Below are 27,503 nucleotides of genomic sequence, written 5' to 3' on the forward strand. Positions count from 1 at the left end.
TCTGTGGGAGATAGTGGAGAGAGAGAAGAGTGAATAAAATTGTTAAGTCTGCATGTGTCATTATAGTAATTCAAATGATGATGTTTCAAGATGCAAGACTACAAATTTTGTTTGTTTTATATTTACATGAATGATAAATACCAGATAAATGCCTGAGAGTGGAATACAGGTTAGAGGGAGTCAGAGAGCTGGAGTGGAGAAGATTGGCTGGATTTCCAAGTCTTGTATAACAGTGTGACTTTTTTGAACCTGGCTGTTCATGCCGACATGGGCCATTCTGATTCCACATGGCTTTGCAGCTGAATGTGACAGGCCCAGCATTCTGGGCTTCTCTGGGGAGGGACAGAGATGGCTGACCTTCTAGGCCCACTAACATAGCAGACAACCAGGAATAATCCCCTCTCCAGACACACCCAAAACATGGAGCACTGTCCCATAAGCACATGTAATTCACATAGATACCCAGGATCTTGTAGGAAACAGACACAGCATCATGACCGTTAAGATTAAGGTTAACTATGGACTAAGACCTTTGTTGTTTCCTTCGTTCATTATTTCCTATAAACTGCCCAACAAAATGGGTCTGTCTGTTGGGCATGAATTTCAAGTAGCAATCCCAGATGTCTGAGAAATGTAACTCTATTTTCCAGCATCTTCACTAGTTAGGGTGAATTGAGTTATGAAATAGACCAGACACGTGATGGCAAAATATGTATTTTCTGCTCAACCAGGGGGGCAGTTGGGGAAAGAGTGACTGTTCCTACAGTGGTTCAGAGACCAAGGCTGATGGGAGTTCTTCCTCTCTATAACTTGTGGCCTTCAAAGCACCATGGGTGTCACTTGGCCAGTCAGCTAGGGGAAGAAGAGTATGGAGGAGAGTGCCCATGGGAGATGTTTCAAAGCCAGGACTGTTTGTGGCACACATGACTTCTGATAGAAGTGATTCCATAGAGCCAAAGACAGTCTCATGGCCACACAGGGGAACCTAGAAAATGTGGCTGAGTTGTGCTCCTGGGAGGAAAAGATGACCCTTGGTAGAGTTAGCAGTCTTTTTCACAGCTACTTAACCTCCTTTCTATTGGTAATCCCCATTCTCCTTCATTGTGGAAATTTAATTCTACTAAGTCTAGTGTTTCTGGTCTGAATTTGGGGTTGTTCGTGAAGTTAGGGTACCAGTAGGAACCCCTCGATGTTTGTTATCCATTGTGTCAGCCTAGATCTCTGTTTTCCTTCATTCAAGATGGCTCCTGTGTTATCCCTGGCTCCCCTCTGCTAGTCATTCCCACCCTGGTACTTTGCATTTCTGTAGACCCCACCTCCTTCTCACCAAGTTGAGACATGGGCTACCCTACTTGGCTGTCTAAGGTCATTTCTTCCTAGACCTCCCTACCATGCAGCATATTTTCTTTGCGACCTTGGAGCCTCTATAGGACTTATTTGTGAAGAGGTAATACAAATAGTATCTGGGGTGTTTGACACCTCACCCCTTCCTGAGATGCAACTCTCCTTAGGGTTGTACTTGCATGTAATCTCTCTTTCTCTACTTCCTCTATTCCTTTCAGGATTGGGGGGGGGTGATCTTCATTAGCTCTTGCACCAAATCTATTGTTTATTTCTTGAAGTCTTTCCATTCTTCCCTTAACAATTTGACTTTTGGATCTCAAAAGTTGAAGGAGGGTTCTGTTTGCCTAGAAAAAGCAGGGATATGAAACACATAGCTCCAGCAAAACACAGACACTGACTCAGAAACAAATAAACACATGCACACACATGAGAAGCTGGAACATTCCCTTCATTTTTTATTGGTTTAAATAATTTTTTTTTTTTCTGAAAGAGCATCCAAGTATCATGGAGCTAAGCACATCTAGGGCATGAAAGTGAGGACCCTCAAGGTGGATGACGATGGCTCCAGCAGCGAAAAGGATGAAGTAGTATGATGTCCCTGGGCTAGTGGGTTGCTTGGATGTTGAGTTCCTTGGCCAATAGGTTTTCTGGCTAGAAGATGTCTTGGCTGTTGGTTTCTTGCATGGTGGCTGATTTGGTTGGTTAGGGCCTTGGTGGGTAAGTCCTATTTGAGGTGGACTCATGGACTACTTGGCCTGGCCTTCACATAAATAGGGTATAGGCATAAATGATGCCTAAACCAATGAGTATGGCAAATACATCCAGCCAGCCAGTTCGGCCTGAGTTGAGGTAAGCATCGTCCCATTCGCTGTTCTTGTTGGCCTGCGAAGTCTGTAGGGATGGGAGCTTTAGGTATGGGTTTCTGAGTCTAGCCTTATGATACCCTTGGGGAAGGGCTGGGGACCAATGGTCACTGAGGGAAAGCCCCTATCCAGGTCCCAGGGCAGAAACAGGTGTAAGGGGCAGGTAGAGGGCAGGATGGGCCATCACATAGGTGTTGTTTTACCTTGTAACTGAAGAATATAGCTATTAATCCCAGGGGAGGGAACAAAATTACGGCCAGGATGGTCAAACATAAGTAATTCGGGGCATAAAATGCCAGTTCTTCAGGTGTCTGTGTTTCCTCTGGCGGCTTCTCAGGGGCGCCTGCAGCCGGCGGGCCTCCTGCAGCAGCCGCGCCTTTTGCAGCAGGTGGGGCGTGTTTTGGGGGCATGATCTTTCCACCCAGACAAAGACAGATCCTGAGTGTCTTGAAAACAGAGAGCCAAGCCCACTATACCTCCCCTAGTTTAAAACCAAGACTCCAGCATCCCAAGACTCCAAACGTTAAAGGCCACTTCTTCACAATGGAGAAACCAGTGCCTCAAGTCCTGATTGGCTGTCTGCATAAGGGGGCGTGGTCCCACAATTCTCTGCTTCTCCTGGACTCGGAGCTTGGAGCTGGGTTCCATCCTCTACCAGGACATTGGCTCCACCCGTCCTGATAGGGATTTGTTGGAAACTGTAAGGTGGGATCCTGGCTCCTCCTTGTTGCAGACCCCAGTCTGCTACAGGAGGGCAGTACCAGAGTTACCTCTCTAGATGGAAGAGAGGAAGTAGACAAGCCTTGTAAGAAAACTAGGAGATTACAAACAGAAGGGAAGGAAAAGGAATAATGTCAATAACAGATTATAAAATATTGAATTAGAAAAGAATTCTTTAGTCTATACTGACTGAAAGAGAAAGAAGGTGAAAAGGGGGAAGGTCTTAAAAGTAGAATGTCATTTAATAAGTGTGGATGAAATGATGGAAATGGGAAATCACCATTGTGGTAGGTAGAGTTCTAAGATGGCCCCAAGATTCCTGCTCCCTGGTGTACACACACTTTTTCCCAGTTGTTCATTCAAGTACTAATCTATGTGCTGCTGTGGAGGGATTTTGTATCTGTAGTTAAATTCCCCAATCAGTTAACTTTAAGAGAGGGAAAATGTCCTCCATGGGACACTAATCCAGTGACTTCTTAAAAGGGACAACATCTTACTGGCAAAAATGATTCAAGGCATGGGATGGAGTGCAGTCAAGGGAGATTCTCCATTGCTAGCTTGAAAGTGGAGGAGACTACATAGCAAGGAATGCAGGCAGCCCCTATCTGAAGTGGCTCCCAACTGATAGCTAGCAAGGAAATGGGACCTCAGTTCTATAATAGTAAGGATCTGAATCCTGTTATGACCATATTTGATTGGGAGATGATCCTAGCTCCAGATGAGAACACAGACTGGTCAACACCTTGATTTTAGCCTTGTGAGATCCTGAGCATTCTAGAGAATCTAGCCATTCTGATCTACAGAACTGTGACTTAGTAACTAAGTTTGTGGTTTGTCAATGACACAGCTGTGTTTAAGCACAGGCAAAGACCTAGAAGCACCAAGAACAGCAGCAACACACACAACCCAGGGGCCAGGAAAGTCTTCATGAAATGTGTTAGGAAAAGCGATCTCGTGTACACAGTCTTCCAATATCCCCTTGCCACATAAGAATGGGTCTTGGGCCTGAAACACTTTCTGACCAAGAGATAAAGAGCCCACACAGTGTATGCAAGGCTCATCACCTTGTGTGGGAATATTTTTCCTTGTTTCAGGCTCATTGTGTATTCCTTTGTTCTGCTTAAGTACCTGTGTTCTCAAGCACAACCCCAGGTTTTAGTATTTCAGACTCCATGAAGGCGGGGATCAGGGTCCTTCCACTGTGGCACAAGAGGAGTTCATAAAGGCTAATTGCACCTGCTGCCCAGACACCCACTATTGGAGCTGATCTTGCTCTTTCTCTTCTTTATGTGAGTAAAAGTGCCCCATCCAGTACTTTACTGTGTTGTATTTTCCTTGGCAACTCTGATACCAAGATGCAGTGGGAAGAAGTGTTTGGACTTCTATTTCTGGTGGTTGGCATTGTAATGATCTTTGCTACCCTCTCCTTGTATTGGTAACTAGTCTTCTGCTTGACAGAATGAATTATCTCGGAGCATTTTAAAGGGCAAGGTGGATATTCCAGATAAAAAAAAATATGAGGTGAGGGGGGAAAGAATTCAATGTTGGGTGGGATGAAAAATGTATGTTGGTTTCCAGGAGGTCCCTTGGATGGTGAGAACCTTGGGTTGGTGGTGGGTTTCTCTTACCTAGTGAATATTTTGTCTGAGGTGGCTTTGGTATGGTAACTTGTCTGGGTTCTGAATTCCTGAGCCCATGTATCCCTTGTCAGGTGAGTCCTTCAACTGCAGTGATCTTTAGCTGGTGGGTCCCTTGGCCGGAGAGTCACCTAACCAACAAGAGACTGAACATAGAAACTGCATTTATGTACATATAATGGCATAAATACTCAAGAAAAGCATTTGACATGAATTTGTCCTTGCTGTGTAACAGTTTACTTCCAAGGTGCTTTCTCAATCTGTTGGGGCATGATGGTAGAAGGAATGTGTGGCTTTATAGAATGAATTGAGAGAACTATTGAGGATTTCCATGAAGATAGCAGAGCCAGGACATCTCCCACCTCCAGTGGTCAGTTCTGGGAAGAAATAGTTGCAGGAATGGAGAGTGGAGAAATAGATGCTCCTGGTATACTCAGGAGGTTAGGTCTTGGGCAGTGGTGACAGTGCCCAGTCTTCACAGTGTAGACAACAGCTGGGATTTCTAAAGAGAAGGTTATGATGACTAAAGACAGTGGGCAGATTTGATGAGTATCCCTCTTTACTGTGTATCTCTTGTTTCCTGTTGTTTTCTTCTTTCATTCTCTCTTTTACTTTTTTTTTTTTTTTTTTTTTTTTTGTCCTTCCTGTGCATAGTAGCTTTCTTGGTTTGGGAAGTTGGGTTTCTGTTTCCAGAAAGTGAAGGATTTTGTCAGAGTCCTTAGTAGGAAGGGACAAGCTACCTCCTTCTGAGTTGTAGTCAGCTACAAGTCTGAAGGTATCACTTGCCTTTCCATGATTGAGATAGTCAAACTCTAACTCTATCTTTACTTTAAACCCCTGACTGGTTCATCAAACAACATGCTGACTACTCACCTAAGTATGCCTAGAGGACCTGCTTTCTGATTGGCTTCATCTTCAGGGGCAAGTCTGGAAAGGTATTGGTCCCCAGGAAGCCTCCTCCAGTACCCTTGGTGCCAGCTTTCCAGAGTGCCCCATGGCTCTGGGGAGTGCAAGAGGAAGGGAGGCATCTGGGCCAGAATTGGGAAAGGGCCAGGAAAGGTCTCAGAAAGGAGGGCATGGACAAGCATGTCAAGATACGAGGTGTATCCTCTGGATTTAAGGGCAGAGAGGTGTTAATACCTTTGGTGAAGGCAATTTCAGAGGATCAATGGGCAAGAGGGAACAGGTGCCATATTGCAGGGACCCAAATGGTTTACAAGAAGAGGGGAGTATAGGGGAGCCTGGGTGGCTCAGTCAGTTAAGTGTTGGAATTCGGCTCAGGTCATGATCTCATGGTTTGTGAGTTTGAGCCCCGTGTCGGGCTCTGTGTTGACAGCTCAGAACCTGAAGCCTGCTTCAGATTCTGTATCTCCCTCTCTTTCCACCCTTCCCCAGCTCGCTCTCTCTCTCTCTCTTTCACTCTCTCTCAAAAATAAATAAACATTTAAAAAAAGAAGAGGGGAGTGTAGACAGAGTGTAGATATCACTTTCCAAAACTCTGGAGGTGAAGGAGAAAGGAAAGCCTGAGAAGAATGTGGGTTCCAGTTTCTGGGGCACAACAGGGCCAATGCCCAGTTTCAGAGAGCCATGGATTGATTGTGAGGTGTGGAAGTGGAAATGATATAGACATTTTTTTAAAGAAGCTTGTTGATGAAGGGCCAAGAAAGTCAGTACTGGGGTAGGAGCAGAGGAGTGAGGGTGATTTTTTTTTTTTTTTAAGATGGGAGGGACTTGGGAATATTCCATTGGATGGAAATTCTGAAAAGATAGTAGCATGGCCCCATGTTCTGCCTCTCCTTTTGTCTCTGTAATTATGAATGAACCAACAATCAAACCCAGATTCATAGTTTGAAGGGGATTCAGGGGTTTAGGGGAGTGGGTTTTGGGGTTTTGTTGGTTTTGGTTTTGGTGGGAAAGATGAGATAGAAAATGTGCCAGTGAGAGAGGGGATGGAGATGTGGGAGAGATGGTTTAGTAAAGCTGAGGACATTTGTTTGTTCTCCCTATAGCCTTAATATCTAGAACAGGAACTGACATAAAGTAAGTGCCCAATAAATGTGAACTGAATCAATATGCCTGGGCCTTGGAACCAGGCTACCTAGGCTTGAATTCCTGGCATGCCACTAACTTGATGTGTTGCCATGCGCAAGTTACTTAATCTCTTTGTGCATGTTTTCTTACCTTTAAAATAGGGTTAATAATGCAGCACCTGGATGGCTTTGTTGAGCCTCTGACTCGATTTTGGCTCAGGTCATGATCCCAGAGTTATGGGATTGAGCCCTGCATCAGGCTCTGTACTGGGCATGGAGCCTGCTTAAGATTCTCTCTCTCCTGGGGTGCCCGGGTGGCTCAGTCGGTTAAGCCTCTGACTCTTGACTTTGGCTCAGGTCATGATCTTGTGGTTCATTGGTTCAAGCCCTGCATCGGGTTCTGCACTGACAGTGCAGAGCCTGCTTCGGATTCTCTCTCTCCCTCTCTCTGCCCCTCCCTGGCTTGTGGGCACATGCGTGCATGGGCTCTCTCTCTCTCAAAAATAAAAAATAAATAAAAACAAAATAAAATAGGGATGATAATGGTTTCTCCCTCATTTAGTTGGATTAATCCTCATTTAGAGGATTAAGTAAGCTAATGTATGTAAAATGCTTAGAACTGTGCCTGGCACATAGTGAGTATTATATAACATGGTGATGATGATGGTCATGATGGTGGTGGGTTTGGTGAAGGAGGAGGAAAAGAGGAAGGAGGAGGAGGAGGAGAATAATGTGATTCAGAGCATATGGGAACCATCCCTCACCCTCTTCACATTGGGAAGGAGGGATGGAATGTGTCTGGATGCAGGTAAAACATGGACCCTATGCCTTAATCACAGATGGTTTCATTGCAAGGAAAAAACACCCCCCAAAACTAGCTTAAGAAGGGAAGCTTCTTATAGGGCTACAGGGCCCTCTCAGAGCCATCTAAAGAGAGGATATTCAGTATAGCAGGCATATCAATCAGAGTTCAGTCAGAAAAATAGACACCATAGGTATTCCCAACAAAGGGGATTTAAAACAGGGATTGGAATCCTGTAAGAGCAAAAGGTAAAGGCTAAGGTAACTCCACTCCTACTTCTAGACCTGGAATACAATAGGGAAGAGGTGGTGTTACAGGACTTAGAGAAGGGGGAGCTGCATGACTGATGCTCAGACCTCTGAAGATAAGGTACATCCTAATGAGTAGGTAGGACCACAAGTAGTGGATGCCCTGCAGTTCCGCAGATGTCCAGTGTGTGGCACTGCTGGCAGGTGAGGGCACACAGGGTGCCTGTTACTGACTGGCAGGGGAGCATGACCTAAGGACTGATGATGACTCTAAAATATCAGTTCTCAAATATTTTGGTCTCAGGACCCCTTTCACTCTTAAATTTTTTGAGAATTCACCTGAAGCTTTTGCTTATATGAGTTGTATCTATTGGTATTTTCTGTACTGGGATTAAACTGAAAAAATTATTAATTTGAAAAATAAAAATAAAAACCCTTTACATGCTGATACAAATAACACTGTTGTCATGAAAATAACTATATTTTTCAAAACATTTGTGAACAGAGTAGCATTGTTTTACATTTTTGCAAATCTCTTTCCTGTCTGGCTGAATAGAAGATACTGGATTCTCATATTCTTCTACATTTAGTCTGTTGCTGTGTATCACACATCATGTAGCTCTTGCAAAACTCTGTATACTCATGAGAAAATGAGAGTGAAAAAAGCAAATCGACATCTGTATAAGGAAAAACATAGTTTTTCCTTCTATTTGTCTCCTTTATTGTTTACAGACCACTACACTTCTGCTATTTCTGGTCACCAAATATGTAGGGATTTTTCCCACAGCAAGAAATTCTGTGGCACCAGCTGCATGTCCTGAAATTTAATTCTCACACTGCATACTCGGACATAGCATCAGATTTCACAGGTTAAGGGATCAGTCCCTCAAGACTGCTGCTTCTCTTCAGATGCCAATTGCAATTAGTAGGTACCCAGGTTACCCACAACTTGGCTACAAATCGGAGGTTCTTATGACCTCCTCCCTCATGGGACCTCTACACATAAAACTATGCAACATTAGTGAAATATATTAAAAAGACCTAAATACAAGGAAGGATTAGACCATGTTCATGGATTGGAGACCATATTGTAAAGATATCCACTCTCCCAATTGATCTATAGAACATTTTTTTTTTTTTTTGGTGGAGACCGTTAAGCTAATTCTAAAATGTATGTAGAAATCCAAAGGCTTAAGAAGAACCAAGACAATCTTGAGGAAGAAAAACAAAGTTGTCAAACTTATAGTAACAAATGGCCAGTCTTACTAGAATTTTATAATAATTAAGATGTTGTGGTGTTGGTGTAAGGCTAGACATGTCGGCTAATACAATACAGTCTAGACAGACCCACATATATGTGGTCAGTTGATTTATGGTAAAAGTGGCACCGGAGTTTAGTAGGTATAGGATGTTATTTTCAATAAATGATGCAGGGTGTATTGCGTAACTGTATGGGAATAATTTAATCTAGATCCAACTTCACACTATATGCAGAAACAAATTCCAGAATGATCACAGATCTGAATGTGGAATGTAAAATAGTTTACCTTCTAGAAGATAACGTAGAAGACAATTTCAGGGTTTTAGACAAAGCACAGATGTCCTAAATAGGACACAAAACTAAACATGAGGAAAAGATTGATAAATGGACTACATTAAAATGAATAACTTCTATTCTTCCCAAAATGCCATTAAGAGAGTAAAAAAGCAAAGTCACAGCATAGGGAAATATACTTGTGCTATGGATATAAGTTGACTTATACCTAGAAAACATGTAGAATTTCTATACCTTAAAAGCAAAAAGAAGGGCACCTTGGTGGCTCAGTTGGTTAAACGTCTGACTTCGGCTCAGGTCATGCTCTCACTGTTGGTGAGTTTGAGTCTTGCATCGGGTTTGTTGCTGTCAGTGCAGAGCTTGCTTCGGATCCTCTGTCCCCCTCTCTCTCTGCCCTCACTCCACCCACTTGCACTCTATATCTCAAAAATAAATAAACATTAAAAAAAAGACATTTGGGGTGCCTGGCTGGCTCAGTCAGTAGAGCTGGTGACTCTTGATCTCAGGGTCATGAGTTCAAGCCCCACATCGGGTGTAAAGCTTACTTAAAAAAAAAAAGATATTCAACAATTAGACAAATAACCCAATTTTTTAAAGGAGCAAAGGATTTCAACCGACATTTCTCCAAAGAAGATGTAAAAGTGGCCAATAAGCACATGAAAAGATGTTCAGCATCACCAGTCGTTAGGGGAAATGCAAATCAGAACCACAGTGATGTATCAGTTGACAGCCACTAGGATGGCTATAGTAACCCATTTTTTTCTTTAAAGAAAATAAGCAGCATAGGTAAGGATGTGGAGAAATTAGGACCCTTATTCATTGCTGGTGCGAATGTGAAGTGGTGCAGCTGCTTCGTTTAAAATGTGGACTTTATCATTCTTCAGGTATGGTGGGGCCAACAGATCAGGAGATGACTGCCATTGAAAAGATAGTCTGGTGGGGCGCCTGAGTGGCTCAGTCGGTTGAGTGACTGACTGTTGATTTTGGCTCAGGTCATGATCTCACAGCTATGAGATCAAGCCCCATGTCGGGATCTGGTCTGACAGCATGGAGCCTGCTTGGGATTCTCTCTCCTCTCTCTGCCCCTCCCCTGCTCTTTGCATGTGCTCTCTGTCTCTCTCTCTCTCTCTCCCTCTCTCTCAACAAATAAATAAGCGTTAAAAAAAAGATTTTTATTCATAGTTCCTAAGAGGAGAGGGCACACCATACCATGCAGGACAACACTGGGAAGTGCCAGGGTCATCCAGGAGTCAGAGGAAGTGAGGGGAAAATATGTGCAAGAGATTCTTTTTCTTTTAGAGAGGAGAGTGCATGAGCGGGGGAGAGGGGGAGAGGAGGAGGAGGAGGAGGAGGAGGGGAGAGAGAGAGAGAGAGAGAGAGAGAGAGAGAATCTTAAGCAGGTTCCATGCCCAGTGCGGAGCCCGACACAGGGCTTGATCCCACGGGATCCCCCTGGGGTCATGACCTGAGCTGAAATCAAGAGTCAGACACTCAGCCTACTGAGCCACCATGGCGCCCCAAGGGCCTTTCTTGTGGTTTTGGCAAGAAAGGCATGGCAAAGCATGGCAAGCTGGCTAAAGATTGACTCATTTTAATAATTTCAGTGGGCTCTGAATATAAAGGCTGTTTCTAGTCATCTGGTACATGATGCTGGGATGATGAGGTAGAGGGATAATGGTCTGGCGTGTAAGAGCCCTGTAAGAGCCCACAAAGGAGGTGGTTAGGGGTAGGCTCTGGTTTGGTTGGTTTGCATATCAAAGGCATGGTCCCAGGGGAGTCATTTGCTATCTCCAGGAATTAGCTAGCTCTGGGAGAAGTCTTTCCTGGGTCAGCAAGGCTCCAAGATGTTAAAACATCAAAATAAAAGGGAATGCTTCGTACACTGCTGTACTAGAAACAGTTTGGTGGTTCCTTAAAAAGTTAAGCATATAAAAAAAAAAAGTTAAGCATAAAGTTATCGTATGAAACAGCAATTCCAGTCCTAGGGATATACCCAAGAGAAATGAAAACAGTCATATCAGTATTATTCATAATAGCCAAAAAGTAAAAACAACCCAAATATCTATGAACACATTAGAAGATAGACAAAGTGTGGTATTATCATACAATGGAATGTTACTCAGCCATAAAAAGGAATAGAGTACTTCCCTGTGCTATAATGTGAATGAACATTGAAAACAGTATACAAAGTGAAAGGAGTCAGACATATAAGGCCACAAATTGCATGATTCCGTTGACATGAAACGTCCAGAACAGACAAATCCATAGAGACAGAAAGTAAATTAGTGGTGGCCAGGGGATGGGAGTAGACATGGGAGTGACTAATAGATGTGAGTTTCCTTTTTGGGGTGATGAAAATGTTCTGGAATTAGTGACGATGGTTGTCTAACCTTGTGAATATGCTAGAATCCACTGAATTATCTACTTCAAAATGGTGAAGTCTATGGTATGTGAATTATATCAATACATGCATACATAAATAACCCAGAAAGAGACGACATAAATACAAAGTGGGCAAAAGGCTAGAACATCTGATATACAAAAGAGAATATAAGGGCGCCTGGCTGCCTCAGTCAATAGATAATGCAACTCTTGATCCCAGAGTTGTAAATTTGAGCCCCACATTGGATATGAAGATTACTTAAAAATAAAATCTTTAAAAAAAGAATAAATAGGTTATGATATAGTTATGTAAGGAAATACTGTACAGCAAAGAGGAGGAACAAATTTTTAAAGATATATCCTTTATGATTCCTTTTATATGAAATTCTGAAATAGCCAAATCTATGGTGATATAAATGTAAGTATATTTGTGCAGATAGTGATGGGACAAGAGCAGGACTTTTAAGATATTGGAAATTTCTATTTCTGTGAGTGGTGGTTTTAAGAGTGTGTTACTAATGAAAGCCATACTAGCATAATAATAGTAATAGTAGCATAATAGTGAATAGCATAGTAGCATATAGTTGGGATCTGTGTACTTTTTACGTATGTATGTATGTATGTATGTATGTATGTATGTTATACTTCAACAAAATGTACCTAGAAATCAAAAATTGTGAGTAGAGCTAAAGCCATATTTGGAGTTATACGTATAGCTGTGAATGCATACATTAGAAAAGAAAGCCTGAGGGGCACCTAACTGGCCCAGTCAGAAGAGCATGCAGGTCTTGGTCTCGGGGGTTGTGAGTTTGAGCCCACGCTGAATGCAGAGATTACTTAAACAAACAAACAAACAAACAAACAAACAAACAAACTTTAAAAAAGAAAAGAAAGGCTGAAAACCAAGAAGTAATTTTTGAAACATTCAAAAAGTTTAAAACAAGCTAATTAGCCCAAAAAATGGTAGAGAGGAAAAATCAAAGAATTGGAAGAAATGAAATTGAAAATACATGTGCAAAGAGAAGGGAAGACAGGGAGGATTTAAAGGAGGACAGAGAATGGGGAACCTGGGTGGCTCAGTTGGTTAAGCGTCTGACTTCTGCTCAGGTCATGATCTCACCGTTTGTGAGTTTAAACTCGGCATCCGTCTCTGTGCTGACAGCTTAGAGCCTGGAGCTTGCTTCTGATTCTGTGTCTCCCTCTCTCTCTGCCCCTCCCCCACTCACGCTGTATCTCTCTCTCCTTCAAAAATTAATAAACATTAAAAAATTTTTTTAAAAATAAAGGAGGACAGAGAAAATTCACTAGGGACAGAAACAGTATTGGAGAGGACAGGGAGAGGGTCATTGGGTGTCAGGGAGGATTGTGGGGAACAGGAAGGATAAATCAAGAAGAGAGGGAAGTCAGGCAACTTAAATTGCATTCTAGTGGACAGTGAGGAAATGGGGCAGTGGGGTGGTGTGGGGGCCAGGCTGTCCCACCTTGGGGTGGTGCCACCTTTCAGAGTTCCTCTGATCTGCAGAGTTGGTTTAGCCTGGTCCCCATTCATTTAGGTCTCTGCTGTCCATTCTTCTGGCCACTGTGATGAGATCCTTTCCTTCACCCTGATCAACCTCAATCTGTTGCCCTCCTAGCCCTGTAGGTCATGCCACAGAACCCTGGTGATGAGATGTCCCTGGATCTCCACTTTGACAACTACTTGATTCTGTTCAGGGTGTCCCTTTTTCTGCTGCCTGCCCTTTGGGATCACAGACAGCATTTTTACCTGCAAAGTGGGTGTGGTCCCAATTCCTCCCACCCTTCTTGGTGTCTCCCTTGCCTTCTCAATGGAGATCAGCACCCCTGCTTATTTCCCCTCTCCCACAGGCAGCCTTAAACCATCTCTTCTCTCCTCCTTTGGAACTTTATCCTTTTCTATCCAACTTCTTTCCACTTCCTCTCTTTCACAGAGGAACCCTACCTTGCCTCTCTCCACATCCTTCTTTTCTCTTTACAGTGCCCCCCCTCCATCTCCACCTCTCTTTCTGGATTAGCCCCTCTTGCTTCATTCCGGGGACTCTGCCCTGCACTGGTTTCCCTTCTCCCCATCTTCACACTGATTCCTGAGGGCACCCCCACCCATCTTTCTTTACCTCCATAGACCAAGAAAGCATTAGACATGGAAGGAGCAGAAGGTGGAGAAATATTCCAGCTGGCCTTTGCCATGGGCCTCACAGCCATCATCCTAAGCCTGTGGCTCTACACTGCAATAATTTCAGTCCATTTAGCTTGATGACAGAAGTACCCACAAACCAGGAAACTTTCCTCAGAACTCCAGAGACTAGAGGTCCCTCTTCATCTCTAAGATCATCTTTGAACTGGGGTGTGCCTCTGACCCAGTTCCCACCTTCAGATTTTTTTATGTCAGTAAATCTTGTAGGAAGATCTACCAATTGAAGATGTTTGTGTGAGTTTTCAGCCCTTACTTTATTAATCCAGTCAGCAGACACTGATTGCTGACCATGCCCAGGTATAATAAAAATATTAGAGTTTCTTTGATGGGAAAGGTTATGGGAGAAGCTGAAGGATCCACCATCAAGAAATATTTTTGTGTAACTTGAGGTGCAAACAGAGTTACTTTCTGTGTGAAACACAGTTAATGAGGGGGGCTATGTCAATTATCTTAGGCTAATTTATGCTCCTAGAACAAATGACTCCTAAGTCTCAGTGGCTCAGTCTGTTTTCAGCTCAGCTCCAGGTCATCTTCATTACAGGATCCAGACTGAAGAAGAAGATGATATTTTTGATCCTGCAGATCTCAAGGTAGAGAAAAAAGAATAGCTGAATCATACAATGGCTTATGAAATGTCTGCTTAGAAATGGCCCCCATCTGTTCATTGGATTTTAGTACATTCGCAATGTTGTGCAACCATCACCACTGTCCAATTCCCGAAAAATCTCACCACCCCAAATAGAAACCTGGGGCATTTAAGTAGTCATTCCTCATTCTCCTCTTCCCCTATCCCCTGGAAACCTCTAATCTGATTTCTGTCCATGTGGATTTTTCCTATTATAGACATTTCATATACATGTACCCTTCACTTTTCAAAAGCTTGTACTACTCCACGTTGCTTTCACGAAAGATCTACATTAGTACCTGTTTTCGCTAGCCATAAGGAATCCTAAGAGGACTTTCATTTTTACAAAAAAAAGGCAAAAAGTGGAAATAGCATTCAGCATCATTTGGCAGGGAGCCATTAATAGAGGCAGTGGGCACTCCCAGCAGCAAGAGAGGCAACCACCATGCTCCTTCCCTGGGAACTACACTCAGCGTCTTAACATCAAGACTCCAGAGCTTTGAACTATGTCTGTGAGCATCTGTGCTTTTATCTCGACTTATTTTGTGCATCCATTAGCAAGATGCATCCTAAGGTATCAGAAAAGCCTAAGAGAGGTTATTTGTTTGGATATAGGAATGCTCAAAAATTTTCTCATATAAATTAATGATAATTACTTCTTTGCTTTATTTGCCATTTCACTTTATGACACTTTTCATGGGAACACTCTGCTTTTTGAGTGACACGGGAAAACTGTAAATGAAATCATACTTTTTTGTTTGGTTTGTCTCACTTAGTATAATATCATCCATGCTGTATCATGAATCAGTACTTTAGTCCCTTTGATGGCTGAATAATATTCCATTGTATGGATATATGCCATTTTTTTTATTGATTCATCTGTTGATGGACATTAGTACTGTGTCTACTTTTTGCCTATTATGAAAAGTGCTGCTACCATATATATGTATATATATCAAATATGTATATATGTATGGACATATATAACTTATACAAGTTTTTGTTTGAACACCTGCTTTCAGTTCTCTTGGGTTTTATAGGATCCTAGGAGTAGGATTGGTAGGTCATATGCTAACTCTATGTTTAGTTTCTTGCGTGGGTCATATGCTAATTATATGTTTAGCTTCTTGAGAAAGTGCCAGGCTTTTTCACAGTAGCTGTATTATTTCAGCAGTGTATAATAGTTCCAGTTTTTCCACATCCTTTACCAACACTTGTTCTCTTCCTTTTTAAGAATTATAGACTTTACAGGGGCGCCTGGGTGGCGCAGTCGGTTAAGCGTCCGACTTCAGCCAGGTCACGATCTCACGGTCCGTGAGTTCGAGCCCCGCGTCAGGCTCTGGGCTGATGGCTCGGAGCCTGGAGCCTGTTTCCGATTCTGTGTCTCCCTCTCTCTCTGCCCCTCCCCCGTTCATGCTCTGTCTCTCTCTGTCCCAAAAAAAAAAAAAAAAAAAAAAAAGTTGAAAAAAAAAAAAGAATTATAGACTTTATTTACACCCATTAAATATTGTGGCTTGGCTTTGCATTTCCCTAATAGCTAATGAGCATCTTTTCATGTGTTTATTGGCCACTTGTAGATCTTCTTTGAAGAAATGAATGACTTGACTGTCTATTCAAGTCCTTTGCCCATATTTTAGCTGGGTTTTGTCTTTTTGTTGTTGAGTTGTAAGATCTGTTTACATATTCTGAATACTAGTCCTTTATCAGATATATTATTTGCAAATATTTTTCCCATTCTGGGTGTTATTTTTTCAGTTTCTTGATAGTGTTCTTTGATGCACAGAATTTTTTAATTTTGTTGAAGTCCAATTTATCTATTTTTTTCCCCTGTGCTTGTGTCATATCTAAGAACCCATTGCCAAATCTACTACAGTCATGCAGGATTTACCTCTGTGCATTCTTCTAAGAGTTTTATAATTTTATCTCTCACATTTGGATTTTTAATCCATGTTGAGTTAATTTTTGTATAGGGTGTGAGGCAAGTATCTGAATTCATTCCTTTACATGTGGCTATTCAGTTTTCTTAGCACCATTTATTGAAAAGACTCTTCTGTTCTCACTGAATGGACTGGGTATTCCAAAACTGACCATAGATGTATGGGTTTCTTTCTTTTTTTTTCTTTAATTTTTTTTAAGGTTTATTTATTTTTGAGAGAGAGAGAGTGCAAGCAGGGAGGGGCAGAGAGAGAAGGAGACACAGAATCCAAAGCAGGTTCCAGGCTCTGAGCTGTCAGCACAGAGCCCAATGTGGGGCTTGAACCCACAAACTGCGAGGTCATGACCTGAGCCGAAATCAGACGCTTAACCCACTGAGCCACCCAGGTACCCCTGTATGGGTTTATTTCTATCTCAGTTCTCCTGCAGTTATCTGTATGTCAGTGCCATACTCTATCCTTATGCCAGTGCTGAACTCTTTGTGATTACTGTAGCTTTAATCAAAGGTTTGAAATCAGGAAATGAGTCCTCCAACTTTGTTGTTCTTTTTCAAGATTGTTTTGTTATTTGTGGTCCCTTGCAGTTCTATGTGATTTTTTAAATCAGTTTGTCCATATCCACAAAGAAGACCTTTGAAATTTTGATAGAGATTGCATTGAATCTGTAGAACAATTTGGAGAATATTACCATCTGAAAAATATTAAGCCTCCCAATTGATGAACACAAGATGTCTCAATTTATTTAAGTCTTCTTTAATTTCTTTAAGAGATGTTTTATAGTTTTTAGTACAGTTTTTAGGTACAAGTCCTGTACCTCCATTGATTAAATTTATTTCTAAGTGTTCTATTCTTTCTGATGCTTTTGTAAATGGGATTGTTTTCTTAATTTCATTTTCACGTTGTTCATTGATAGCGTAATAAAATACAATTGATATTTATGTGTTAATCTTTGTATCCTGCAACTTTGCTGAAATCATTTATTAGTTATAATAGTTTTTTTCTGTGGATTCTTGAGAATTTTCTATGCATAGAATCATGTCATCTATGAATAGAGATTGTTTAGATTTCTCCTTCCCAATTTGGATGATTTTGTTTCTTTTCCTTGTCAAATTGCTCTGGCTAGAATTTTCAGTACAGTGTTAAATAGAAGTGGTGGGAGCAGATATCCTTGTCTTATTCCTGATCTTAGGGGGAAGGCATCATATCATTAAGTATGATGTTAGCTGTGGGGTTTTCCTAGATACCCTTTATCAGGTTGAGCTAGTTTCCTTCTATTTCTAGCATTCTGAGTAGATTTTTTTTTAAATCATGAAGCAGTATTCAATTTTGTCAAATACCTTTTCTGTATCAGTTGAGATAATCCTATTTTCTCCCTGTCATTCTATTAATATGGCATATTACATTGATTTAGCTTTATATGTTAAACCGCCTTGCATTCCTGGGATGAATCTCACTTGCTCATGGTGTATAATTCCTTTAACATGCTGCTGGGTTTAGTTGGCTAGTATTTTGTTGAGGATTTTTGCATTTATGTTCATAAGGGATATTGGTCTTTTTTCTTTTCTTGTGATGTCTTTGTATGGTTTTGATATCAGGGTAACATTGACCTCATACAGTAAGTTAGGAAGGAGTTTCTCCTCTTCTATTTTTTGGAAGAGTTTGAAAAAGATTCATTTTAATTCTTTAAGCATTTGATAGAATTCACTAGTGAAGCTTTCTGGGCCTGGGATTTTCTCTGTTGGAAGTTTTTGTTGTTGTTTGGTTTGGTTTGGTTTTAAACTGATTTAATCTCTTTACTTGTTACTGGTTAATTCAGAATGTCTGTTTCTTCATGAGTCAGTTTTGGTATTTTTTGACTTTCCAGGAATTTGTGCATTTCATTTAGGGATTTGTTGGCGTATAATTGTTCATAAGTATTTTCTTATAATCCTTTTTAGTTCTGTAAGGTTGGTGGTGAATCCTCACTTTTTTTTAAAGATTTTATTTTTAAGTAATCTCTATACCCAACATGGGGCTCAAACTTACAACCCCAAGATCAAGAGTCACATGCTTCACTTACTGAGCCAGCCAGGTGCCCCAATGTCCTCAGTTTTGAAAGTGTTTCTGACTTTAGTAATTTGAGTCTTCTCTCTTTTTTTCTTGGTCTGTCTAGCTAAAGGTTTGCCAATTTTATTGATCTTTTCAAAGAACTAATTTTGGTTTCATTGATTTTCTCTATTATTTATCTATTCTCTATTTCATTTGTCACCACTCCAATTTTTAGTATTTCTTTCCTTCTGCTTGCTTTGGATTTCATTTTTTTCATCTTTTTATAGTAACTTAAGACAGAAGGTTAGGTTGTTGATTTGATATCTTTCTTCATTTTTAATGTAGGAATTTAAGCTATAAATTTCTCTGTGAGCACTGCTTTTACCACATGCCCTAAATTTTGGTATGTTGTGTTTTTGTTTTCATTCATCTCAGAGCATTTTCTATTTCCCTTTGATTTCTTCTTTGACTTATTGGTTGTTTAAGAGTGTGTTAATTTACACATATTTGAATTTTTCAGATTTTCTTCTCTTACTGATTTCTAATTTCATTCCATTTTGTTTGGAGAACATACTTTGTATTATTTCAGTGTTTTATGTATATTTAGACGTGTTGGGGTCTAACATTTGATCTATGCTTGAGAATGTTCCATGTGCACTTGTGAAGACTGTGTATTCTTCTCTTGTTGCGTGGAATGTTCTAAAGATGTCTGTTAGGTCTAGGTAATATAAAATATTATTCAGGTTTTCTGTTTCTGTTATTGAAATTGAGTTGTTAAACTATCCCACCGTTATTATTGGGCTGTCAGTTTTCCTTCACTTCTGTTTTTGCCTCAAAATTTTGAGGCTCTGTGGTTAGGTGAATCTATGTTTTTGACTGGTATATCTTCTTGATGGATTTTCCCTTTTATCATTGTAATTATATAATGTTCTCTTTATCTCTTGTAATAATTTTTGTCTTAAGGTCTATTTTTCTGATGTTAGGATAGTGACTCCAGCTCTCTTTTGGTTACTGTCTGCATGGAAAATATTTTCCCATCCTTTAACTTTTTTTTTTTAATTTTTTTTTAACGTTTATTTATTTTTGAGACAGAGAGAGACAGAGCATGAACGGGGGAGGGACAGAGAGAGAGGGAGACACAGAACCAGAAGCAGGCTCCAGGCTCTGAGCCATCAGCCCAGAGCCCGACGCGGGGCTCGAACTCACGGACCCCGAGATCGTGACCTGAGCTGAAGCCGGACGCTCAACCGACTGAGCCACCCAGGCGCCCCCCATCCTTTCACTTTCAACCTGTTTATGTCTTTGGCTCTAAAGTGTAGGCAATATATAGTTGGAGCATGTTCCTGAACATATTCTGCCAATTATCTTTTAATTGAAGAATTTGATTTATTTACATTTAGTGTAATTGTTGATAATGAAAGACTTTTAACATTTTGCTATTTGATTTTTTTATACATCTTATATGATTTTTGTTCTTCATTTCTTCTCCTACTGTTTTCTTTGTGTTATTTAGATATTTCTAGGGTACCATTTTAATCTCATTCTTATTTCTCTTACAAAATATAGTTATTTTCTTGGTAGTTTTCCTGGGGATTACAACTAATTTATAACAATATAATTGAATTAATAACAATTTAGTTTCAATATTGTACAAAATCTCTTTGCTTCAATGTAGCTGCATTTCCCTTCACTGGTAATGTTATTTTCACAAGTTATATCTTTTACATTTTGTACTCATCATCACAGATTTATAGATTCTTCTGTTTGGTAATTATCTTTACATCATATAGAAAAAGAAGGAGGAACCAGAAATACATTAATGCTGAATTTTATATTTATGTATACAGTTACTTTTACAAGTATTCTTTATTTCTTTCTGTGGATTCAAGTTATTGCCCAGTGTCCTTTCATTTCAGCCTGAAGGACTTCTTTTAGCATTTCTTGTAAGACAGGTTTACTAGCAACAAACCCTCTGTTTTTGTTTATTTAAAAGTGTCTTGGGCACCTGGATGGCTCAGTTGGTTAAGCGTCTGACTCTTAGTTTTGGCTCGAGTCATGATCTCATGGTTCATAGGTTTAAGCCCTGCATTGGGCCAGAGCCGAACAGTGCAGAGTCTGCTTGGGAGTCTCTCTCTCCTTCTCTTCCTCTCTCTCTGACCATCCTCTGCTCTCTCTCTCTCAAAATCAATCAATCAATCAATCAATCAATAAACTAACTTTAAAAAAAAGGTGTCTTAATCTCTCCATTTTTGTGGAATATATAGTTTTATATATATTTATGTAAAATATATTTCACCGTATAGAGAATTCTTGGTTGAATTTTTTTTCTTTCAGCACTTTGAATATATCATCCAGTGTTTCTAAGCATCCATGATTTCTGATAGGAAATCAGCTGTAATCTTATTGAGGATCCCTTGTATGTGATGAATCACATCTTTTGGTACTTTCAGGATTCTTTGTTTTTTTGATTGTTTGATTATGGTATTTTGTTTTGTTTTAAATGTTTATTTATTTATTTTGAGAGAGACAGTGCACACATGAGTGGAGTAGGGGCAGAGAGAGAATCCCAAATAGGCTCTGTGCTGGTGGCCCCTAACACAGGGACTGATCCCACAAACCATGAGATCATGACCTGAGCCAAAGTCAAGTGTTGGTGGCTTAACCAACTGAACCACCTAGGACCCCTATTATGGTTTTTACCAAGGTGGATCTCTCTCTGTTTTTTTAAGTTTTTATTTAAATTCCAGTTAGTTAACATACAGAATAATATTAGTTTCAGGTATACAATATAGTGATTCAACACTTTCATACAACATTTCCATATAACACCATACAACATGAACATTATATGTTCATCATAACAAGTGCACTCCTCATCACCTGTTTAACCCATCCCTCCCCTCCACTCCCCTTCTGATAACCATCAGTTTGTTCTCTATAGTTTAAAGGGTGGATCTCTCTGAGTTTATTCTATGTGAAGTTTATTTAGCTTCTTGGATGTGTAGATTTGCATATTTAATAAATTAGGGAAGTTTTTTGGCCATTATTTCTTCAAATATTCTTCACTCACTTTTGGCGAATGCCCTCAACACTCAGGCAGGTAGTTTACAACTCTGCCTTCACTATCACTTACTGCTTGTACAGGCCTAAAGTTCAGCCAGAGGCAAGAGCTGAGGGTCTTCTCAGGTCTTCTCCAAGCATGCACCCACCCCTGGACAAACACATGGACTTCTAGACTCCCAGGAATGTGTGGGAACTTTTCTACACTGTTTCCCAAGCATCTCATTCCCCAGCTTTTCTTCCACAGCTCTTTGGTTTGTCTGTGATTTGTTATCCAACTGTTAACCCTCTCACCTAGGTGGCAACAGCTAATTCACTTGCCTTTGAGACCTCCCCCACCTCTAGTAGCTGCCTCATCCCTGGGTTTGTTCTCAATAAGAGGAAATAAAGGCGAGCCTTTTGAGCTGATCTTTCAGGGGGCCACCAGACAGATCAAAGCAACAACCATGATTCTTTAAGAATTAATTTTGTATCTAGTACCTAAGTATAGGTTCTGAGAACTTGTACTGGGAATGTAAGCTGTTGTCTTCAAGGCTACAACTGGGCTGGGGAGTGGGAAATGGTGCCAAGATGAGTTAAAACACCATAAAGCTCTCTTACTGACACTGCTGGGTTTTTTCCTTGATTAAGCATTCCCTGGTTGCTGTAAGCCCCTGATTCTGATAAAGCTGATTTTGACAGTTTTTGTTAGTTTAATCACTGCTTTTGTGAAGGGATGGGATTTTGAAGTTCCCTACTCTGTCATTTTCATGGACATCACTCTAAGTAAATAACCTTTTAAGAGTGGCTTATTTCCCTCAGCCTAATGACTACGATTTATCCAAGTTGTTGAATGTATCACCAGTTTGTTCCATTTAATTTCTGAGTAATATTCCAATGTATTGGTCTATGCGATTTGTTCATCCACACCTTCATTGAGGGACATTTGAACTGTTCCGATTTTTGGAGATTGTGAATAGAGTGTTTATAAATATTCTCATAAAATTTTGTGTGAACGTGTTTTCATTTATCTAGGGTAATTACCCATAAGTAGGGTTGCTGGGTCATAGGATAAATGTGTGTTTAATTTTATAAGAAACTTTCAGTCTGTTTTTACAGAACACTGTACCATTTTTCATTCCCACCAGCAATGAATGAGGGTTCCAGTTCTCCATGTCCTCGTGAATACTTGATATTTCCAGCCTTTTTTTACTTGAATCATCCTAACAAGTATGCAGTGGCATGTCATCAAAGTTTAATATGTATTTCCAGAATAGCTAATGATTTTGAATATTTTTCCTGTGCTTATTTGATGTTCTTATAGCCTCTTTAATAAAGGATCTGTTCAAATCTTTTGTCCATTAAAAAAATTTTTTAATGTTTATTTTGAGAGAGAGAGAGAGAGAGAGATGGCAAGCAGGGGAGGGACAGAGAAAGAGGGAGAGAGAGAGCGAGAGAGCGAGAGAGAGAGAATTCCAAGCAGGCTCTGCACTGTTAGTGCAGAGCCTGACTCAGGGCTTGAACTCACAAACTGTGAGATCATGACCTGAGCCGAAATCAAGAGTCAGATGCTTAACTGGATGAGCCGCCCAGGCGCCTCTTTTGCCCATTTTTAAATTTTTTTTTAAGTTTATTTATTTTTGAGACAGAGAGAGACAGAGCATGAACGGGGGAGGGTCAGAGAGAGAGGGAGACACAGAATCGGAAGCAGGCTCCAGGCTCTGAGCCATCAGCCCAGAGCCTGACGCGGGGCTCGAACTCACCGACTGTGAGATCGTGACCTGAGCCGAAGTCGGACGCTTAACCGACTGAGCCACCCAGGCGCCCCACTTTTGCCCATTTTTAAATTGGATTGTTTCCTTCCTGTAATTCTGATAAAAGTATTTTTTTCAGAAATGTGATTTTTAAACATTTTCCCCAGTCTGTTACTTCTCTTTTCAATTTTTTTTCTCTTGCAGAGCAAATATGTTTAATTTTGACAACAGCCAGTTTCAAATTTTTCCTTTTATGACTGTGTTTTTGGTGTCACATCTAAGAATTCTGTATTATCTAACTCTGGTCATGAGGATTTTCTTCTATGTTTTCAGAAGTCTGATTATGGTGTGTGTGTGTGTGTGTGTGTGTGTGTGTGTGTTTCTTTAGATTTATCCTGTTTGGGATTCATTGAGCTTTTTTAAATCTATGTCTTTCACCAAACTTGGGAAGTTTACAGCCATTATTGTTTCATGGTTTTTTTCTACAGCACTCTTTCTTCTTTCCTTCTGAAACTGTGATGACATGGCTTTTTGATATTGTCCTACAGGTCTCTGAGATTCCGTTAATTTTTCTTAATTTTCTTCTCTATTATTTAAATTGGATAATTTCTATTTAACTGCCTTCATGTTTACTGATTCTTTCCTCTGTCATCTCTATGGGCTATTGAGTTCATCTAATGATTTTTAAAAATTTTTTCAGTTCGTTACATTTTTCAGTTCTAAAATTTGTTTATTTTTAAATTTTTTAATGTTTATTTATTTTTGAGAGAGAGAAACAGAGCATGAGTGGGGGAGAGGCAGAGAGAGAGGGAGACACAGAATCTGAAGCAGGTTCCAGGCTTTGAGCTGTCAGCACAGAGCCTGATGTGGGGCTTGAACTCACGAACTGCGAGATCATGACCTGAGCCAAAGTTGGATGCTTAATCGACTGCGCCACCCAGGTGCCCCAATCAATAAAGTATTTTAAAATTAAAGTTATGTACATCATTTTTTTCAGATACAATGGTATTGCACACTTAATAGACTATAGGATAGTATAAACATAACTTTCATATGCACTGGAAAACCAAAAAATTCATTTGACTTGCTTTATTGTGATATTGACTATTGTTGTGGTCTGGAACCCAACCTGCAATATCTCTGAGGTATGGCTGTAATTTATGAGACTATCTCTTAGTTTGCAAACAGAAATTTTTCCAAGTCTCCTTTTTGTTTACTTCCGATTTTTTGGTATTGTTTAAGGAACTCTACATTTTTTAATTTCTATTTGTAGCCAGGTTCTTGATGAATTTTATAAATATTTCTCTATAAATATTTCTATAACTAAAGAAGGTGCAGTAACTACTTTAGAGTGTAACTTTCTAAATAACTCTCTAATTGTACTTACTAGTTAAATTATTCAAATCCTATACATATTTGTACATTCTGTTTCTATTTCATTTTCAAATTTTCTAAGAGGTATATTTAAGTCCTTATATTTCTAGTGGCTTTATTAAAATTTCTTCTGTTTGTTGCTTTTGTTCTCACAATGTAGCTGATTTAGAGTTCACTACATAAATATTTGTGACAGACATGTCTTCTTTTGTGCATTGTACATTGAAAACTTTAGTTTTTATCCCATCCTTCTTTGACACTTTTATCTGCTTTTTGCTTTGATGTGTATATTACTACTTCTGCCCTGTTTGTGTTATGTGCCTGTATTGCTCTTTGTGGCCTCGTCCTCAATCTTCTGTTGTTGGTAATGTTTTCTTTCAGTGGTATACTGCTAAAGGCAACATCTAGCTAAATGTTGGTGTTTTTATTTTGTTAATCTGAAATCTCTAACTTTTAGGGGAATTCAGGAAATTCATATTCAGTATGGTAACTGATTTGCTTACTTTTATTTGTTCCATCATAGTTTATGCATAAAATGTTGCTTTCCTTTTCTACTTATTATCTTCCCTAGCTTGCTCAGCCTATATACATTCCTCTTTCCCCCTCCGAATCATTTTAAATGTCTACTGTTATTAAATTCCCTGTATTTTCTCTTAATCGTCTATAGTTTATTTAATTCCCTCTCCATATAAATAACCTTGTTTGTTCAGTTCGCCAGCTTATAAAATTCTGTCATGTCTTAGAATTGAGGATTTTGATGACAATATACTAGATTTATGTGTCATGTCGATAAGTGATTCCTAAATACTTTCAACTTGATTTGAAAACTTAATGTCTTTCTTTGGGTTAGGTGAAACTATTTTATTATGTTTTCCCCACTGTTTATGGATATAAAACCCCATGCGGACCCAGCTGGGGAGCTTCCATACCTCCAGAACAAAGGAACATCCTAAACACAAAGGCCAGAGGTCTGAGTGAAGCTCCTAGAAGGGCCTGGGCACTTCCACTCTTTCTCATTCATTCTTCTCATCTGGGAGTTCTCAGTCTTTAGTTTGTATAAGAATTACTTGGAGGGCCTATCAAAACACAGATTGCTGGGCACCACCAGGATTTTATACTCAGTAAGTGTGGGAGTGGGCAAGGATTTGCATTTTTAAGAGATTTCTGGGTGATGTTGACACGGCTGGTCAAGGAACCACACTCGGAAAAATCACTATTTCAGATCTGATTCTTCCCCTAGAGGTCCCATCTCTTAGCTTTCTCTATCAAGGCTGGCCACTCTCTGACCCTTTGCCACCCTCCTGTCCCATGCCTCACCTAAAGTCCTCACCCTCTGCATCTCTTCCATCCTAGGACTTCATGGACTGAAGGTAGAAGGTTGTAGCTCTCAGCCATGGCTTTGGTCCCATCCCCAGTGGTCTCCCAGGGCAGACATCATGAAGGCACATCTCCTTTCCATCTCCAAAGACCAGGGGAGCTAAAAAGAACAAGTGGGTCACAGATGATAAATTTCAGTATGGGCCACTTGGCTGAATATATGTGGAATAATGAGTGCTTCCTTCATCATCTTACATTTTTACATCTTTTTCTGATGGCCTGGCAAAGCCAAGAAACACCCAGCCAAAGAACTTTCAAGGCAGGGAACTGCCAGCAGAGAGATCCTTCAGCCATTCAGCCTAACTCTTCAAGGGGATGAGCACAAACACCTCACCCACTTGCTCTGGATCCCTTCCAGCACCACACAGGGCTGTTAATAGAAAGGGGATGTTGAAAACATTCAAAATGAAAAAATTCTAAGGAGGGCTTACTGGCTTGTAGACTGTGTGTGTGTGTGTGTGTGTGTGTGTGTGTGTGTATGTGTTTGAATCTGTGCAGCTATATATGCTGTTTATGCATCTAGATCCATCACTGAGTCCAGCTACACTGCCCTCTTTAATGCTTCTGTTCTCACCAACATCCTCCCACCCCAGATCCTTTGTGTTTGCTGTTCCCCATACCTGGAAGTCTTTCTTCTGAATCCTCTGATTATGGCTCCTCTTGTACTTCAGGTCTCAGCTCAGATGTTCCTTCTCAGAGAGGACTTTCCTGTCCACTCAGCCCCACCCCTCAGCCCTGTGTGGCCCTCCAGAGCCCCTCTTCCTCATTTTAGTTATTCCCCAGAGCCCTTGGTTTTCCCTTAAATCATTTTGTTTATTTATTTGGACTTTTCCCCTCCTTCTCCCCCATGGGCTGTGGATTCCAGGAGAGCTGCGATCTTGGCTGCGTTAGTCACTACATGGTCCTCAGAGCCCACTGTGGGCCTAGCATACTATAGGCTCCTTGTAGGAATATCAGTAAATGTCCTGTTGCACTTAGATTCAATCTAGAAGTGAGACCCACACCCTTGGTTCTGTTGAACCAATGAAGAATTCAAACTGGGCACAACAACAAAAAGAGCAAGTAACTTAACCCAGTCATTAGGTTCATTGGGTTCATTGGATCGATTGAGGGCAGGAAGAAAGGAGAGGGGCTAAGCAATGCCCCTTACACACTGAACCAATCAGAAGCTGGGTCTGAGCACTCGAAACACGCCTATACCAGAGCAACTAATCATAATGAAGTGGTGGCCAACAGAGAAGCCATGCCCCATGATGAAAATTGCCCAGACAGCCTCAGAAACTAAGCCAAGGGAAGTCCCAGGGCCATTAAGTAGGTTTGTGAGGGGTTATCGGAAAAGAGTGGAGAGTTGAAGTGTATGTGGGTGGAGTGGGGTGAGAGAGTTTATTTTTTTTAATTTTTTTTAACGTTTTTATTTATTTTTGAGACAGAGAGAGACAGAGCATGAACGGGGGAGGGGCAGAGAGAGAGGGAGACACAGAATCGGAAGCAGGCTCCAGGCTCCGAGCCATCAGCCCAGAGCTTGAAGCGGGGCTCAAACTCACGGACCGCGAGATCGTGACCTGAGCCGAAGTCGGAC

General features: G+C 40.6%; 2 protein-coding genes across 6 annotated transcripts in view; one reads left to right on the plus strand and one right to left on the minus strand.

Annotated features, from left to right (window-relative positions):
* ATP4A (ATPase H+/K+ transporting subunit alpha) overlaps positions 1 to 27,503 on the plus strand; it is a 94,813-nt gene that overhangs the window by 37,504 nt on the left and 29,806 nt on the right. The gene's annotated exons all lie outside the window — the stretch shown is intronic.
* On the minus strand, positions 1,775 to 2,741 carry LOC122234070 (transmembrane protein PMIS2-like). The gene is made up of 2 exons (XM_042969104.1): positions 2,411 to 2,741; positions 1,775 to 2,235 (listed from the first exon to the last, which is right to left on the minus strand). Exons 1-2 carry the CDS (start codon positions 2,615 to 2,617, stop codon positions 2,107 to 2,109), a joined length of 336 nt encoding a protein of 111 aa, XP_042825038.1. The 5' UTR covers positions 2,618 to 2,741; the 3' UTR covers positions 1,775 to 2,106.

The sequence above is a fragment of the Panthera tigris genome, chromosome E2 (genome assembly GCF_018350195.1).
Source record: "Panthera tigris isolate Pti1 chromosome E2, P.tigris_Pti1_mat1.1, whole genome shotgun sequence".
In the NCBI taxonomy this organism is placed as follows: Eukaryota; Metazoa; Chordata; class Mammalia; order Carnivora; family Felidae; genus Panthera; species Panthera tigris.